Source organism: Sphaerodactylus townsendi, linkage group LG02, assembly GCF_021028975.2.
Source record: "Sphaerodactylus townsendi isolate TG3544 linkage group LG02, MPM_Stown_v2.3, whole genome shotgun sequence".
Classification (NCBI taxonomy): Eukaryota; Metazoa; Chordata; class Lepidosauria; order Squamata; family Sphaerodactylidae; genus Sphaerodactylus; species Sphaerodactylus townsendi.
The window spans coordinates 8,376,478-8,395,414 of NC_059426.1; the positions used below are offsets into that span (position 1 = coordinate 8,376,478).

The window sequence follows — 18,937 nt, forward strand, 5'->3', positions numbered from 1 at the left end:
GGGGTGGGGGGGGGGGGGGGTGGGGGGGGGGGGGGGTGGGGGGGGGGGGGGGTGGGGGGGGGGGGGGGTGGGGGGGGGGGGGGGTGGGGGGGGGGGGGGGTGGGGGGGGGGGGGGGTGGGGGGGGGGGGGGGTGGGGGGGGGGGGGGGTGGGGGGGGGGGGGGGTGGGGGGGGGGGGGGGTGGGGGGGGGGGGGGGTGGGGGGGGGGGGGGGTGGGGGGGGGGGGGGGTGGGGGGGGGGGGGGGTGGGGGGGGGGGGGGGTGGGGGGGGGGGGGGGTGGGGGGGGGGGGGGGTGGGGGGGGGGGGGGGTGGGGGGGGGGGGGGGTGGGGGGGGGGGGGGGTGGGGGGGGGGGGGGGTGGGGGGGGGGGGGGGTGGGGGGGGGGGGGGGTGGGGGGGGGGGGGGGTGGGGGGGGGGGGGGGTGGGGGGGGGGGGGGGTGGGGGGGGGGGGGGGTGGGGGGGGGGGGGGGTGGGGGGGGGGGGGGGTGGGGGGGGGGGGGGGTGGGGGGGGGGGGGGGTGGGGGGGGGGGGGGGTGGGGGGGGGGGGGGGTGGGGGGGGGGGGGGGTGGGGGGGGGGGGGGGTGGGGGGGGGGGGGGGTGGGGGGGGGGGGGGGTGGGGGGGGGGGGGGGTGGGGGGGGGGGGGGGTGGGGGGGGGGGGGGGTGGGGGGGGGGGGGGGTGGGGGGGGGGGGGGGTGGGGGGGGGGGGGGGTGGGGGGGGGGGGGGGTGGGGGGGGGGGGGGGTGGGGGGGGGGGGGGGTGGGGGGGGGGGGGGGTGGGGGGGGGGGGGGGTGGGGGGGGGGGGGGGTGGGGGGGGGGGGGGGTGGGGGGGGGGGGGGGTGGGGGGGGGGGGGGGTGGGGGGGGGGGGGGGTGGGGGGGGGGGGGGGTGGGGGGGGGGGGGGGTGGGGGGGGGGGGGGGTGGGGGGGGGGGGGGGTGGGGGGGGGGGGGGGTGGGGGGGGGGGGGGGTGGGGGGGGGGGGGGGTGGGGGGGGGGGGGGGTGGGGGGGGGGGGGGGTGGGGGGGGGGGGGGGTGGGGGGGGGGGGGGGTGGGGGGGGGGGGGGGTGGGGGGGGGGGGGGGTGGGGGGGGGGGGGGGTGGGGGGGGGGGGGGGTGGGGGGGGGGGGGGGTGGGGGGGGGGGGGGGTGGGGGGGGGGGGGGGTGGGGGGGGGGGGGGGTGGGGGGGGGGGGGGGTGGGGGGGGGGGGGGGTGGGGGGGGGGGGGGGTGGGGGGGGGGGGGGGTGGGGGGGGGGGGGGGTGGGGGGGGGGGGGGGTGGGGGGGGGGGGGGGTGGGGGGGGGGGGGGGTGGGGGGGGGGGGGGGTGGGGGGGGGGGGGGGTGGGGGGGGGGGGGGGTGGGGGGGGGGGGGGGTGGGGGGGGGGGGGGGTGGGGGGGGGGGGGGGTGGGGGGGGGGGGGGGTGGGGGGGGGGGGGGGTGGGGGGGGGGGGGGGTGGGGGGGGGGGGGGGTGGGGGGGGGGGGGGGTGGGGGGGGGGGGGGGTGGGGGGGGGGGGGGGTGGGGGGGGGGGGGGGTGGGGGGGGGGGGGGGTGGGGGGGGGGGGGGGTGGGGGGGGGGGGGGGTGGGGGGGGGGGGGGGTGGGGGGGGGGGGGGGTGGGGGGGGGGGGGGGTGGGGGGGGGGGGGGGTGGGGGGGGGGGGGGGTGGGGGGGGGGGGGGGTGGGGGGGGGGGGGGGTGGGGGGGGGGGGGGGTGGGGGGGGGGGGGGGTGGGGGGGGGGGGGGGTGGGGGGGGGGGGGGGTGGGGGGGGGGGGGGGTGGGGGGGGGGGGGGGTGGGGGGGGGGGGGGGTGGGGGGGGGGGGGGGTGGGGGGGGGGGGGGGTGGGGGGGGGGGGGGGGGGGGGGGGGGGGGGTGGGGTGGGGTGGGGGTGGGGGTGGGGGGTGGGGGGGTGGGGGGGGGTGGGGGGGTGGGGGTGTGGGGGGGGGGGGGGGTGGGGGGTGGGGGGTGGTGGGGGGGGGTGGGGAGGGGGGGGGGGGGGTGGGGTGGGGGAGGGGGGGGGGGGGGGGGGGGGGGGGGGGGGGGGGGTGGGGGGGGGGGGGGGTGGGGGGGGGTGTTGTGTTTTCCATAAGGGATGATTTCCCACGTTTTATATGGATACTTACAAATCTAGAGGAGTTGTCGTTCCTTACAGTTTTGGCATTTCCGAAAGCTGGAAGGGAAATGGAGAGAAAAGTAAAATGTACATGAATGTAGGTAAACATTCAAGTTGAACAAGAACATGCCCACATATCACTTTGGGTTTATGAAGCGGTAGGATTCAGCCTATTTGCACCAGTTCAGTAGAACCAGTAGCTATTGTTTTGTCTAGTTCAGAGAATGGCTGTAATCCCACCACTGAGTCCTTCGGAACTGGTTGTTAAATTATTTGAATCCCACCACTGGGTATATGCCAGCGTTATGTCCTAATAAGGATGGATTACTGCCACAATTCAACGATAATTTTGTGCGGGAAATGAGGCTAAACATAGAAGACCTCTAGAAGAGCCATCATTTTGCACGTGAACCATTTCATGGTGATAAATTAAACAGACTGTTCATTAACTTTATCCCAAGTTAAAGTTCATTAACTTGATTGTCCCAAGTCAAAGACTTATGACTTCACCTCTAAATGTGATTACTCTGACCCGAGTGTCACTCAACCTTACATGCAAAATATAATTTCAGCTTGAGGTAGACAGAAACTGCTTCTGTCAAAAATCCAAGGTCAGTCGTTGGCGGCAGAGAGAAATGTTCTTGATGCTCACGATTTCCAAAGTACTCATGGTGGCTTACAATATACAGTTTCTTCCTAGACAAGAGGAAATGGAATATACAACTTCATACCCACCCCCACCCCCCCACCCCCACCCCGCAGCAACTACCCAGTCCTGTGCATCATCGCCAAACATCAGCAAAGACTTAGGTCAGTGATGGCGAACCTTTTCGAGACCGAGTGCCCAAACTGCAACCCAAAACCCAATTTTTTTAATCGCAAAGTGCCAACACGGCAATTTAACCAGAATACTGAGGTTTTAGTTTAGAAAAAATGGTTGGCTCTGAGGCGTGCGTGACTCGGGAGTAAGCTTGGTGGTAGAAGGTGGCTTTGCTTGGAAGCAACCATGCAACCCTTCGAACGGGTGAATCACAACCCTAGGAGGGCTTACTCAGAAGCAAGCCCCATTGCCAGCAACTGAGCTTACTCCCAGGTAAAGGATCGCGCTTCAGTACTTTGCGTGAAAATCAGTGGGGTTTAACAGCGCTTAACAGGGTTACCTACACTGCTTCCCCAAAGCTAGGTCTTAGGTTTAATGCTAATAATTGAGCCCAGTGGCCCAGGCCAGCCTAGATGTATGGGGAGGGCGATTTTCCCCCCACACACACACACACACATGATGAACTCTGTTTGTGCGTGCCCACAGAGAGAGCTCTGAGTGCCACCTCTGGCACCCGTGCCATAGGTTCACCATCACTGGACTAGGTGGTTGAGGAGGGAGGAAACCATTGTGAATTCGGGTATGGCTGCCAGCTTTTAGTACAGCAGTTCCCAAACAGCGCTCCTCGGAGCACCGGGTGCTCTGCAAAGCATCTCCAGGTAAAATTACAGATTAATTCACAAATCCCTTGAGATCCTTCAATGGGTCAGAGTATAGCAAGGTTTGGGTCCACTAGGGCAGCGATGGCAAACCTTTTCGAGGCCGAGTGCCCAAATTGCAACCCAAAACCCACTTATTTATCGCGAAGTGCCAACCCGGCAATTTAACCTGAATACTGAGGTTTTAGTTAAGAAAAAACGGTTGGCTCCGAGGCGCGCATTACTCGGGAGTAAGCTTGGTGGTAGTCAGTGGCTTTGCTTTGAAGCAGCCGTGCAACTCTTCCAACGGGTGAATCACGACCCTAGGAGGGTTTACTCAGAAGCAAGCCCCATTGCCAGCAACTGCGCTTACTCCCAGGTAAAGGATCGCGCTTTACTGAGCTTACTCCCAGGTAAAGGATCGCATGAAAATCAGTGGGGTTTAACAGCGCTTAACAGGGTTACCTACACTGAAACCCCAAAATTAAGGTTTAATGCTAATAATGCTAATACTCAATTAGCTAATGCTAGTAATAATGCTAATAATCAAGCCCAGCGGCCCAAGCCAGCCTAGATGTGTGTGGGGGGCACTCTGCGTGTGCCCACAGAGAGGGCTCTGAGTGCCACCTCTGGAACCCGTGCCATAGGTTCGCCACCACTGCACTAGGGAGAGCATACAAGCTTCTCTGGTTCACGTCCTACCCCCAGGGCTGCTTTAAATTAAAAGGAGGAGGGGGGGAAATGTGTGGAAATATCCTAATCATGAAATTTCTAGTATGGCAACTGTATTCGGCCCCTTTAGAGGATAAAGCATTCATGGCTTTGAACAGAACTGGGGCATTTGGATGTCTTTCCCATACGTACACAATCAACATTCAAGTCCCTGATATTTCTGCAGGAGGGAAAATATTGTTTCTGCTTCAGCAAATTTGCATTTTAAGACTTCCCCAGATCAAAGCGCTGGAAGCCAAAAGGCAGAATATGTTGCTGGATAAGTTGGGGGGGGAGGGGGGTGAATTAAAGAACTGTTTTGAAAAATCTTATACAGAGTGCAGTTTGCAAGCACTAAATCATGTTCCAGGAACCAGGCCTCCGGGCTGCATGTCATTACACCCGTTGTGAAACACTGGAATCTTTTATAAACGACGCAAATCAAATACAAATGGCCCATTATAAAAGTTTTGAGACACATTCTTCAATTTCACCATCAGTTCATTGTTTCCCTATATTCCTCTACAGTAGCTGCACGGGTTGGAATGCAGACTTTTCTGGCTGGGAACTCGGACGGGCAAAATTCTTTTCGGAAATCACATTTTATTTGCATATTTATTTATTTGTTCAATTCATAAGGCTGCTCTTCCCGAGCAAGTTGGGTTCGGAGCGACTCAGGTCATAAAAATCACAATCAACGTATTTCACCGTTAAAACCGTACAAAAAAATAATCAACGAAGCCATAAAACACCGATCAAAGTTGGCCAGGGGGATAAAGAAGGAATAACTAAAAACTTACCCAAAAGGGATAACAATAACTTCAGGGAAAAGGGAATGGAAAGAGGGAGAGGAGAGGAGAGGGGAGGCCACATAGATGACAACCATCACTGTCCTCAACCTTAGGATTGGCAGAATAGCTCAGAGTATCATCCAAATGTGAGAGGGCGCGCCAGAGCACTGATGTGGTGCTGCCCTCGGCTCCCATAGAGGCTTCCCAGTGGCATTGCCCTCCCCCCCCAAGTGCAAAAGTCTCCCTGCCACTGAAAAGGCTCCATGGGCCGCACTTCACATACACGCTACAGGGGTCAGTGCTATCAGTCACAGACCAGGAAAGGGATTTTAGCGTCTTAGTTGATAGTTCCATGGGAATGTCGACTCAATGCATGGCAGCTGTGAAAAAGGCAAACTCTATGCTGGGGATAATGAGGAAAGGAATTGAGAATAAAACTGCAAAGATTGTCATGCCCTTATATAAAGCAGTGGTGCAACCGCACTTGGAGTACTGTGTCCAGTTCTGGTCGCCACATCTCAAAAAGGATATTGAAGAGATAGAAGAAGTGCAGAGAAGGGCAATGAGGATGATTGAGGGGCTGGAGCACCTTCCTTATGAGGAGAGGCTGCAGCGTTTGGGACTCTTTAGTTTGGAGAGGAGACGTCTGAGGGAGGATATGATTGAAGTCTATAAAATTATGCATGGGGTAGGTGTACCGTCGACAGAGAGAAATTTTTCTCTCTTTCTCACAATACTAGAACCAGGGGGCATCCATTGAAAATGCTGGGGGGAAGAATTAGGACTAATCAAAGGAAACACTTCTTCACGCAACGTGTGATTGGTGTTTGGAATATGCTGCCACAGGAGGTGGTGATGGCCACTAACCTGGATAGCTTTAAAAGGGGCTTGGACAGATTTATGGAGGAGAAGTCGATTTATGGCTACCAATCTTGATCCTCTTTGATCTGAGATTGCAAATGCCTTAACAGTCCAGGTGCTCGGGAGCAACAACCGCAGAAGGCCATTGCTTTCACATCCTGCATGTGAGCTCCCAAAGGCACCTGGTGGGCCACTGCGAGTAGCAGAGAGCTGGACTAGATGGACTCTGGTCTGATCCAGCAGGCTAGCTCTTATGTTCTTATGGTCTTTTTGGCACCCAAAAAGGTGGCTTTAGTCCCAACTCTTTAGTTTCTGGCATAACCCTGGCAAAGGCTGGGAGGGATCCGACTAAAGTCGGCTCCTCCCCTGGTCATGCTCCTGGCCCGCTCTGCTACAGCGCAAGCCTGCAAGCTCACAGGTAACACGTTAAATGTGGCACAATGAGTAATTTATTGCTTGGAGACATGATCATTGTGAGGCTGATTATAACTGCAAAAAATTGTGTTATTTCAAGGAACGGCATGAAGAGAGCCACCAGGGGCGTACTGCCCATGGGGACATGGGGTAACTTATGTCTCCAGGTGCACATAGACTTGGGCGTTGGTACCAGCTCCAGGTGGTAGACCTGGACACCGGTGGCGGCTCCGAGTGGTAGACCTGAATGCCGGCACCAGCTCCAGGCAGTAGACCTGGGTGCCAGGACAAATCTCCAGGCAGTAGACCTGGACACCAGCGCGAGCTCCAAGCAGTAGACTTGGACACCGGTGGTGGCTCCGAGCGGTAGACCTGGACACTGGCGCAAACTCCACACAGTAGACCTAGGCCAGTGATGGCGAACGTATGGCACGGGCATGGACGTAGGTAAGGGGGGGTTCACGGGTTTGAACCCCCCCATTCATGTCCGAAGCTCCGCCCACCCGTTTGTGGGTTTTTAAAACATTTTAGTGCTTTTTCGATTTTTGGCCTGCAAGGGGCGCATTGTTTGGGCTAGCAGCACCAAACATTCAGGGATTGTTTGGGGGACTCTCCTGATGATATTATCCGGGTTTGGTGAGGTTTGGTTCAGGGGGTCCAAAGCTATGGACTCCCAAAGGGGTGCCCCCATCCTCCATTGTTTCCAATGGGAGCCAATAGAAGATGGGGGTTACACCTTTGAGGGTCCAAAACTTTGGACCCCCTGAACCAAACCTCACCAAACCTGGAATGTACTATCAGGAGAGTCTCTTATTGATACCACCCAAGTTTTGTGAAGTTTGGTCCAGGGGGTCCAAAGATATGGACTCCCAAAGGGAGTGCCCCATCCTCCATTGTTTCCAATGGGAGCTAATAGAAGATAAAGGCTACATCTTTGAGGGTCCATAACTTTGGACATCCTGAACCAAACTTCACCAAACCTGGGATGTACTATCAGGAGAGTCTCTTATTGATACCACCCAGGTTTCAGGAAAGCTAGTCCAGGGAGTCCAAAAGCCATGGACTCCCAGTTGGGTGCAACCCCCCATCCCCCATTGTTTCCAATGGGAGCTCATAGAAACAGGTCTGGGTGGTAGACCTGTGTGCCTGCGGTTGTGGGGGAGGCTGGGAAATTCAGATTTTGTCTCCGGGCTCCATTTTTCCTAGATACGCCTCTGGGAGCCATAGTTTGTAACTCTCGATACCCTAATTTGGTAGAGCAGTACGAGATCTGTTTTTTGACAGCTAAAATCTTGCTAGTCAACTGTTAGGCAGGGGGGAAAGATAATAAGAAATGGACAATCTCAAAATGGTTGGAATATGTATGGGAACAGAAACAGTTAGAAATTTTTGAGATGATGTCAAAAAACATGCTACAGCAAGAAAAATTAAGAGACATTATGAAGATACGGACAGTGTTCGAGAACTGGATGAGAGAAGCCGGATTTAACGAAGACATTTGGGAGAAGAGAATACGGAGAATGAACTTTCTACAGCTTGCTTGAATAACGAAGAAAAAAGAAGGGGGGAGGGAGGAGGGAGGGGGGAAAAGGGAAAAATGTATAGTTCGAATAAATATACTGTATGCAACTGTTACACATATATTCTATACAATAAATTAAGGCAGGGCAGAGTGGTTTCCATTCTTCCTGACTGGCACGGACTGTGGCGAGGGTAATAAGGAACGCATCCTTCCAATAAAGCTGATAGAAGGGCACTGACGCAGGCTTAAGGCAAATGCTCTGTGATGCTCAGGGTATTCCAGAGAATACGAATAACCTGGTGGAAGGCATGCACATATAATAGAGGCCAAGGCAGAATACGTAAGAATACGACTATGCCAGAGCCATGAAGATTAGGCAAGAGAAGAGCCGTAGCAAGGGGGAACTGCGCCCAGGGCACGTGTGTGCCCTTTGCCCCAGCCCACTCCCGCCCAAGAACACCCCCGCCCCAGCGTGGGCCTGGAGCAAGACGCCGCCCCCGCCCTCTGGGTGCTACACCACTGGGCGAGAGCAGAAGTGGGAATAAAGATCCGCCTCAGCTGTCTCCAGGATCTGTCATTTGTGGCAGTTGCAGAAGATCAAATAAACGTTTCACCAGCCAAATCATTTGTTTCCCCTGATCGCAGTGAAAACCTTTTCCCTGCACATTTAGCAAACTTGTGACAGCAATGCATCCATCAGTATCCGTTCATTGCTAGATTCTCACCTTCAAGCACGGGATTCGATTGCAAAAGCTGTTCTTTCACTTGGTTCACTTCTGCTCCCTTGCCACAAACGGCGGCTACATAAGACATGACGAGCTTGCTGGCTTCTACAGAGAAATAAGAATTGCAATTAGAGCGCATCCATCCAAACTACCGCTACCATTCCTGAATGAACCCAGAAAGATATTTTTTTCGGGTTCCAGTTTATTGTTCTGGATTTACATACTTTAAAGCAAACAGAATTTTTTTTTGGGGGGGGGGGGGGTTGCCACGTGGCGACGAGTAGGCAAGAACCGAACAGCCCCACGACAAGAATCACACAACAAGTCTTTTGTTTCACTGTCACATTATATAGCACTTCTTTCTCTCCAAATTCCTTCTCTCGCTGACATTCAGAGCGAACACCAACACATTCAGTCAAAAAGCATAACATCCACTCAGTTGCCTTTCCAATGACTTGCTGGATCTGGGAAAGGGGTTTCCAGGAGAAGCAAGAATTTGCATCTGGAGTATTCCCCTCCATTGTGACATCTCAATCAAAATTTGATAACAGCCAAGCAAAAATATGGCACTGTATTTCTTTTCGGCTACTGTGTGTGTATCAAGTATCTTCCGACGGATGTATTCTGCGCAGTCAAGAGTCTTCCAACTGATGCCAATTTTATGAATAAATGACCTCCAAATAAATGAATAAATAACCTCCAAAATGTCTTATCGTTAATGTCCATGTTCAGGTATTGCCGGGGTGGGTAGCAGTTTTCCGTGGCTGGCCCAGACTTTGGAACAGCCTCCATGTGGAAATTCACCAGGCGCCAATCCTTTAAAGCAGGGGTCTTCAAACTATGGCCCTCCAGATGTTCAGGAACTACAATTCCCATCAGCCCTGCTACTTGGCCATGCTGGCAGAGGCTGATGGGAATTGTAGTTCCTGAACATATGGAGGGCCATAGTTTGAAGACCTCTGCTTTAAAGGTTCCGGAATCCATCAAAGACTTTCCTCTTCATTCAGGCCTTTGGTCTCTGACCGCCCACAGCGCCCCCTCTGGAAACTGCCGGACTGGGGCGGGGGAAGGTATGCGGGTGGGCAATATTTTGTAAGTTGGTTTTATGCTGCCCTTTTATGATCGTTTCATAGAATGAGGTTATTTGATGTGGTCTTATTGTTGTTTTGATTTTGTAAGTCATCCTGAGACCTCCGTACACAGCGAGGTATAAGTTTCAATAAACAAATAAAAATAAATAAAATAAAATAAAGCAAGCCTTGGCTACTACCGTGTTTCCCCGAACATAAGAGTGTCTTATATTAATTTTTGCTCCCAAAGATGTGCTATGTCTTATTTTCAGGGGATGTCTTATTTTTCTGTGTTCTGTTCGTCGGGCATGCTTCCAAACAAAAACTTTGCTATGTCTTACTTTCGGGGGATGCCTTATATTTCGCACTTCAGCAAAACCTCTACTATGTCTTATTTTTAGGGGATGTCTTATATTAGGGGAAACAGGGTACCAGGGGAAGAAATGGAGAATCAAACGTTACTGATGATGTCAAGTCAGACAACCCACTGTGCAAAAGGAATTGCCTCCCAGCTGTGGAAAGCCTCACCCTATTGAAGCTATCTAACCTGACAGATCTCCTTGAACGAGACACGCCATTGCCTTACCTTTTGATGGGAATTATTTCAGACCTGCGCTAAGGATGCACTGAAGCAGCAAAGCTTTCGGGACATGAAGTAGGGGGTTAAACCAACGCAATGACCTTTGGATTATCCAGACATCCAGAACTATCCCAAAATAATCCCAACTCTTTGATCCAAATGGAGCTTTGATCATATTTACAAGGACTTTTTTTAAAAAAAGGAGAAACAATTTGGCTTTAAAAGAGACTAATAATCCTGGACTGTCTGCCCTGTGTAAGGTAATATCCTTATTCTTGTTGGGCCTTATTGTGAACAGGCTTTGGAATTCCAACACAGTGTGGTGAGCACCGATGCAAAATGGATGCCATAGCTTACTGGCAGTCACACAGTGAAGGTCATAGTGCTGTGCTGGCAGCTGTTGCTAAAACAATATTTTCAAAAGTCTACAAAACCAATCAAATCTCCAGTGGCCAATCCGAAGCGCTGCTGGGCAAACACTTTACATGGACGCCCTATAAACTCTTGAAACTCCTTGGAATCAGCCGCTTGTCTGAGAACCTTTAGATTCTGGCTGTGAATTCATTTTCTCTCGGACTGTAATTCCCTGGTCCACCGTCTGCTCTCTGACACCCATTCCAACCCCTGGTTTTCCATAATTGAAGAAAAAATGGCCTCTATTGGACTCTCAGTGGATTCACTTTGCCCCTTGTCCTATTCAGAAGCTTACAGGAAATTAAAAGGGCAACTATTGGATAGAGAGTTCTCTACCCTAATCACCGCAGCCAAGAAAACGTGCTCCCCCCTGTATTTTTCTCTCCCATTTGAACGGGGCCACGTGGCACACTACTTGTATTGCTTAATAAACCCCGTTCAAAGGAGAGCCATAATGCTCGCCAGGTTTAAAGTTATGCCTTCTGCCTTGTTGCATGGCAGATTTAATAAGCAAGAAAAGGCTAAACGATTGTGCCCATGTAACGACGGCTCAGTTGAATCTCTGGCCCACCAATTACTACACTGTGTCAGATTCAAGGAAATCAGATCCAAGTATGTGAATCTTACTCCTTTACATTTACCCCCTCTCCCCGATTTAATTAGATGACACTACTTGTTGGACAACCCTGATCCTTCTCTCTGTATGATAGTGGCAGACTTTCTCCTGGAAATGACTAAGGGCCAGTAGATTTCCTTCGACCTAACATTTATTTCCTGTATTGTATATGCTTTTTAATCCGTTTTTTATTATTGTTGTACTTATGTCTATGCCAATAAAGGCTTGCTGCTATAAACTCTTTATGGGGGGCACCTGGAAAGGTGATTGTGGACAGATGGGGGAAGAGAGTAGAATGGATGAACCTGCTGCTGCGCACTTAAAGAAAAAAATAAAGGCATTTTGGGGGTGGCGGGGGGAAAAGGGGGAAAATTATATTATGGATGTAATGTAATGATGAAATATGATTGTAAGATTGATCCAAATATACCAATACAAATTATATTTTAAAAAAGGAAAGGTGCTCGTGGGTTCCGGGGGGGGGAAGGGGGGGGTAACCAGGAAAGGTGCTCATAGGTTCCAGGTGAGGAATCCCTATTTTAAGCTCCAACCTGCAAATTTAGCAACATCACTCAATGCTGTCCTACTGTCACATCTTGCTCTTTCACAAGTATTTCCTGGTTTGTAGAGAAATGCACAACGTTCCAAATTAGTCCTTTTTCCTGTGACATTTTGCCACCTGGGCAAGTTTTTGTTTATGGAATGCACATAATACGCTATCTCACCACGGTGCCCGTGGGTGTCTCAGTCCCCATTAACACCTTTTCTGGTGCCTGCCAAGTATTTTCACAAAGTGGGAAGCTCCAGGTAGGCCTTTTGCCCAGCAAAACATCAGAGGGTCTATTGGAAATTTGAATGGCCATGCATTTTTTTAAAAAAAAGGTTGCTTTGCCAGTAACTGCCAGAACCGTACAAGGATCTACACCATGTTACTGAAGTTAAGATGTGGCAATCATTTTGTGGCTGGCTCCGCCTCTTATGGCAGCCACTTGGTGGCAGAGAAATAGCACGGAATATGGAATTATGACGTTGCACACCAATGCTGCATGAATATCATTCATACACACACACACACACACACACATATAGAGAGAGAGATACACACACACACACACACACACACATATATATACATATATATACACATACATATACATATATGTGTGTGTGTGTTTAACTATACTTATAGAGATAGATAGATAGATAGATAGATAGATAGATAGATAGATAGATAGATAGATAGATAGATAGATAGATAGATAGATAGATAGATAGATAGATAGATAGATAGATAGATAGATAGATAGATAGATAGATAGATAGATAGATAGATAGATAGATAGATAGATAGATAGATAGGTAGGTAGGTAGGTAGGCAGGTAGGTAGGTAGGTAGGTAGGTGGAGGGATGGATGGATGGATGGATGGATGGATGGATGGATGGATGGATGGATGGATGGATGGATGGATGGATGGATGGATGGATGGATGGATGGATGGATGGATGGATGGATGGATGGATGGATGGATAGGTAGGTAGGTAGGTAGGTAGGTAGGTAGGTAGGTAGGTAGGTAGGTAGGTGGCAGGCAGGCAGGCAGGCAGGCAGGCAGGCAGAGAGAGAGAGAGAGAGAGAGAGAGAGAGAGAGAGAGAGAGAGAGAGAGAGAGAGAGAGAGATACATATACATATACATATATATACACATACATATATGTGTGTGTGTGTGTTTAACTATACTTACAAGTAAACATGCATAAACATATGTCACTACAATTCACCCAACTATCTGTTGGAATTTCTATCCCTTGCTTCCATGCAGCAGCAGCAAGAGCAGCAGGGAATTCTGGGAAGCTGCACGAACATTCTAAAGGTGACGGTTAGAATCCGTTGGTAGTGTTCTGTTCCCTCACCCACACACTTTGAGACTGCCTGACTGACTAACTAAGAGAATAAATGTGCTCTGTGCTCTGTATACTGTTGTAAACCAAATGATATAGAAATGTGCTCTGATTATAGACTAAAAAGATATTGTAACACAACCAAACAACCATTAGCTGTGCATGTAACTATTATGTGATTCTGTGTATATAATGTATATATATATATATATCTCCGTTTAAGTAAAGTTCTGCTTGTTTTTATGAACTTCTGAGGAAAAACGGCTGGTCTTTTGACAGATAAACTATTCTAATTTGATGTGCCGCACAATCCACATTTCCGCTCGTTACTTTGCTTGACAGGATTATATATACTAAATATACCTGTTGCACTTCACTATCAAGGTGTATATACAGTTATTCCTATTCATTTATCCATAAACAAAAATGTGTTCTAACTTATCTAAACTTCTGAAATATAAATATAATATAGGTTAACATGCACAGTATACTGAGATGTTGACATCATCCTCTGTCTTTTTCCCCTACAGATGAGTCTTACAGACTTCTAGTTCATAGTTCAATGTGCAGTCACTGTGGTGTACTAAGTTGTTCAACTTGTCCGGTAAAGTATTTATGGCTTTCCACCCGATCAACTGCATGTACCGGCCAGTGGTGGCAACAAGAAAAACCACATTAAAAATATACTGTGGCAAGGAACTGATAAATCAAGGGACAAACAAGCCCAAACCACTATACAATAGCTGCAAGTAAAGATATAGTGTGTGAGAGCTAGCTCACGTATATTTACTATTCACAAAAAGCATCCCTATAATGATGTGTCCCATAGCTGTCGAGCAACAAAAACAACCTTAGCAACATTTCTATTGTGCAATCCATGGTTTTAGCTATCTCAATGGAATAAGCTACAAAGAAGATGGTGTTCCTATATTGCTGTGCGTCAATTACGGATGAAGTGGAGTTCATGATCCACGAAACAGGAAGTCACCGGCATACTGGTCTCTATGTTCGATCCTGGAACTTTATAAATGTTATGGACCTGTTATTAAGCTTTTGTGAACCTGGTTTAGAAAATGCACTTTGCTGTTTTTGAGGTTCTGCTTGTTATCCGAATTACAGACTTACAATAACACCTGGATCTCTACGGTTTGCACTACAGATGTTTACATGGATTCTTTCTGTTAATAGCGGTTAACAGTAGTAGAGTCTGATCTGGAAAACTGGGTTCAATTCCCCCCTCTTCCACTTGAAGCCTGCTGGATGACCACGGGCCAGTCACAGGCCCTTTCCGCACCGCAACGGTGCGGGAGTGCGTCGGCGTAAAAGACGCTGACGCACACACACCCGGGACCGTTCGCATGGACTGTCCCGGGAGGGCGGCAGGCGGCAGCGCAGCCTTTGCACAGGCTGCGCTGTCCCTGAAATTTTACCTTGTCCCCTGGCCTCCGGCTCGTCGCAGAGGCCAGGGGACACGCCCACACAGGCTGGAGCGACGGCTCTAGAGTCGCAGGCCAGAGGGGCGTGTCCCCTGGCCTCTGTGATGAGCCGGAGGCCAGGAGACAAGGTAAGCTTTCAGAGATGGTGCAGGGGACATGGCGCCTTCCAGCCGTTGGAAGCCGCTGTTTCCAGAAAACCTCGATCAGGGAGCAAGGTTGGGAAACAGCAGCTTCGCGCCGCTGGGGGGGAGCAAGGGCAGCGCTGTTGCGATGCAGCAGTGCCCCCATGCGAACAGCTCCCTAGGGACAGCGTTTTTGCCATCCCTAGGGCGCTGTTTTTGGCCTGTGCGGAAAGGGCCACAGTTCTCTCAAAACTCTCAAAAGTGCAAAAAACAGGCCAGCATTCTTGAGACTACCAGTAACTCGTCAGATCTTGGACGCTACACAGGGTGAGCCCTGGTGAGTATTTAGACTGGAGACAATCCATGGTGGCTATACAGAGGCAGGCAATGGCAAAGCCCCTCTCTCCACCTCTTGCCTTGAAAACCCTACGGGGTCACCAAAAATTGACTGCAACTTGGTGGCACTTTCCATCACAGAGGCAACAGCAGGCTCCTGATCTTCCAGATGTGCAGGAATCCAGTTTCAACATCAGGCAGGACAACACAAAACCACTGGGCCCAGAAATCCCACAAATGGCTCCAAAAAGAGCATTTTTTAATCTAGTACGTTACCTGTTTTCCCAGCTCCGCTCTCTCCGGTGATTAGTATACACTGATCTTTGTCTTGGTCCCGCAGAGATCGATACGCCTCATCCGACAGAGCAAATCTACGGAGAAAAATGTGATTGATTGAAGAAGACAGGTAAGACACCATACATGATGCACACACTGCATTCTGCTGATACTGGGGTCAGGAGGAAAGCACTGCGATCTGCATCATTCCTATCAAGACTGACCAAGAACAAAATTGATCTCATTCTTCCAGCCTCATAAAAAAGAATTTCTCCACATTTGCCTGTTAAAAGTTGGACTGATAGTTGAGAGAGCCTGTGCAAGTGAGTGTAAGCCACCTTAAGTATTGTATTGTCGAAGGCTTTCACGGCTGGAATCACTGGGGTGCTGTGTGGTTTCCAGGCTGTATGGACATGTTCTAGCAGCATTCTCTCCTGACGTTTCGCCTGCATCTGTGGCTGGCATCCATCAGGAGAGAATGCTGCTAGAACACGGCCATATACCCTGGAAACCACACAGCACCCCAATCAAGGTGGGATCCAAAAATTTTAGTAACAGGTTCCCTTGCCAGCCCCCCCTCAGCAAAGGGGGCAGAGGCGTACCTAGGCAAACCTGAGCCCTGGGCAAAACCTGAGTTGGATGCCCCCCCCCCATGGGCAGCCACCCCACCACGACCCCAAGAAATTTTTTTGCACCAGGTCATTTCTAAATCATCATCACATTATAGAAAATGCCCCAACTCACAAATCTGAACACAGCAATGGTGAAACACACAGGTACTTTGATAGAGACTGGTGAGATAAAAGGTACGAAAGGCTGAGAATCCATGCCGGATTGCGAATTACCTGTGAAAGGGATTAACCCAGTTCAGGGAGTTACATTATTAGTTGCAATTGCTATATGGAACCTTCACGTTCAAAGGCAGGATGCCTCTCGGGGAGGCGAGGGCGTGGAGATGGAAAAGCGGACCCAATTAGTAACCCCCTCTCGGCACAAACAAATAATTAGTAACCCACTCTCGGGAACTGGTGAGAACCTGCTGGATCCCACCTCTGACCCCAACCTTAAGTATTATACATAAAAGGCTCCAGTAACCAATTGTGTCTCTCCCGTAATCTGCTTGCAGGACTGAATATCAGCTTGCGTAGATTTACATCCACACCCTGCGCAATTTATGCAATCCAGAACTAGACCTTTTAAAAAGGGGTACAGAAGGGCAACGGTTTCAAACACTGAAGATGCTGAGATGCTGAAATGTTTCTTTGCAGAAGGGGAAGCGATGAAATGCACCCCTTTTTCCACCAAGTGTTTCTCAGTGTGGTTATGCCCCAGTGATCTACATCAGAATTAGCTCCTGTGTGCTACTGAGAAGAACATGTAAATCAACCTGTATCAAAGCTCAACATTCCATTTTAGATTAACTTGTTTTTAAGGGGCATACTAAAGTGAAATTAAAAATAATGTAATTAGAATTAGATATGATTTAACTGCTTAAAACGTTTAAAAAGTAATCCATCCTTAATCCACCATAGTTACTGCTGGATTTTTTTCCTATAAAATTGCCTTGCAGGAGATGTTGGCTGACCTGGTCTAGGGCATGAGGACTTCTATTTATACAGACGTGTGCGTGCGTGCGTGCGTGCGTGCGTGCGTGCGTGCGTGCGTGCGAAAGATGTACTAGATACAATATTACATATTATCTTAAACCAGTGATGGCGAACCTTTTCGAGACCGAGTGCCCAAATTGCAACCCAAAACCCACTTATTTATCACAAAGTGCCAACACGGCACTTTAACCTGAATACTGAGGTTTTAGTGTAGAAAAAACGGTTGGCTCCGAGGCGTGCGCGTTACTCAGGAGTAAGCTTGGTGGTAGTCAGTGGCTTTGCGTTGAAGCAAATCGCATGCAACGCTCTTCCAATGGGTGAATCCGGGCCCACCCCAGGTAGTGGTTTACTCAGAAGCTTAAGACCCCATTTGCCAGCAACTGGAGCTTACTCCCCAGGGTAAAGGATCGTGGCTTTAGTCCCTTCAGCATGATGAAAATCGGCCGAAAGGGTTTTAACGAAAACGCTTTAACAGGGTTACCAACACTGCTTCCCCAAAACTGGGTCTTAGGTTTAATGCTAATAATCAAGCCCAGCAGCCCAGGCCAGCCTAGATGTGTGTGGGGGGGGGGGACTCTCTTTGCGTGTGCCCACAGAGAGGGCTCTGAGTGCCACCTCTGGCACCCGTGCCGTAGGTTCGCCACCACTGTCTTAAACTGTCCACTTCATCAAGTAATACATTCCTACCTAATTGTACCGTTAATGACCAAAGGAAACAAAAGTTCAGATAGATCATTTATCCAAACTTTTTGGGCTGATAGGAATGAGACGATAACAGCCTCGAGTGGCAATTTTCTGCCCACAGCCAGAAAAGATTGAAAGATCTCAAATAGAATATCCTGAACAAAGAAGAGAAACAGCAACATGAAGGTTAGCCTTTTGGACAATCTGATAGCTGTAGTTATCAGTGTGTATAATTTAATAGTGTGATATAGTTACTATATGTAATGAAGGCCAGTTGGACCTCCATTTGTCATTTTTAAATGCCAGTAAAGGTTTCTTATTCTGAGAAATACATTAGATAAATTTGATGGGTGGTCCCGTAACAAATAACAGATGAAAGTCCATATGTGTGAGGAGCGGGAAATATCTGAATTAAATCAATGAAAAATATTTTCCCCAAAACCCAAGACACTTACTCCTCCTTGTCATAACTGATACCAGTTTTGTCAAAACCCTAGAATGAGATGCTCACATTCTTTGGACATAAGCTCATGTTAATTGAAACCTTTAATAAGGAGGGAGGGGGTCCGGCATCTGGACGTGGCCCACCCACCCTAGTGAACGGAGGGAGGGAGGGGTGGCATGCAAGGGAAGGAATTGTGAGGAGGGAGGTGAGGTGACGCCAGAGAGGCAGCCTGGCATCTGGACGTGGCCCACCCACCCTAGTGAACGGAGGGAGGGAGGGGTGGCATGCAAGGGAAGGGAAGTGACGGAGGGGAGGGAGTAAGGGGTGGCCTTAAAGAGAGGGGAGGCGGCCTGGCATCTGGACATGGCCCACCCACCCTAGTGAATGGAGGGAGGGAGGGGTGGCATGCAAGGGAAGGGGAGTGACGGAGGGGAGGGAGGGGTGGCATGAAAGGGAGGGGAGGGGCCCCGGCATCTGGACATGGCCCTTCCGCAGCAGCAGTGGCATAGTGGTTAAGAGCGGGTGTACTCTAATCTGGAGGAACCGGGTTTGATTCCCCGCTCTGCCGGTTGAGCTGTGGAAGCTTATCTGGGGGATTCAGATTAGCCTGTAGCCTCACAGGGTATTGGTTGGGGGGGGGGGGGAGAAAAAGGAGATTGTAAGCCCCTTTGAGTCTCCTTACAGGAGAGAAAGGGGGGATATAAATCCAACTCTTCTTTTTCCCAGCTGTGATTTTAACCATCCTAGGGCACTTATGCTATGATGGTCAAAGGCTATTACAATCACAAAAGATGAAAAACATAAATGACATTGTCAAAATAACCAGAGTTGAAAGCATTTATCACGTTAAATCATTTCAACCTTCAGATACAA

The 18,937-nt window shown here is 50.9% G+C and overlaps 1 protein-coding gene across 1 annotated transcript in view; it reads right to left on the reverse strand.

Moving 5' to 3' along the window:
• LOC125425900 (unconventional myosin-Ib-like) overlaps positions 1-15,419 on the reverse strand; it is a 48,653-nt gene extending 33,234 nt beyond the window's left edge. Inside the window, exons 1-3 of the mRNA XM_048483687.1 lie at positions 15,329-15,419; positions 8,582-8,686; positions 2,110-2,156 (exon numbers count right to left, since the gene is read on the reverse strand). Coding sequence (XP_048339644.1) covers positions 2,110-2,156; positions 8,582-8,669 — 135 coding nt within the window. The 5' untranslated portion in view covers positions 8,670-8,686; positions 15,329-15,419. The remainder of the gene's footprint in view (positions 1-2,109; positions 2,157-8,581; positions 8,687-15,328) is intronic.
• Positions 15,420-18,937: the final 3,518 nt, after the last annotated feature.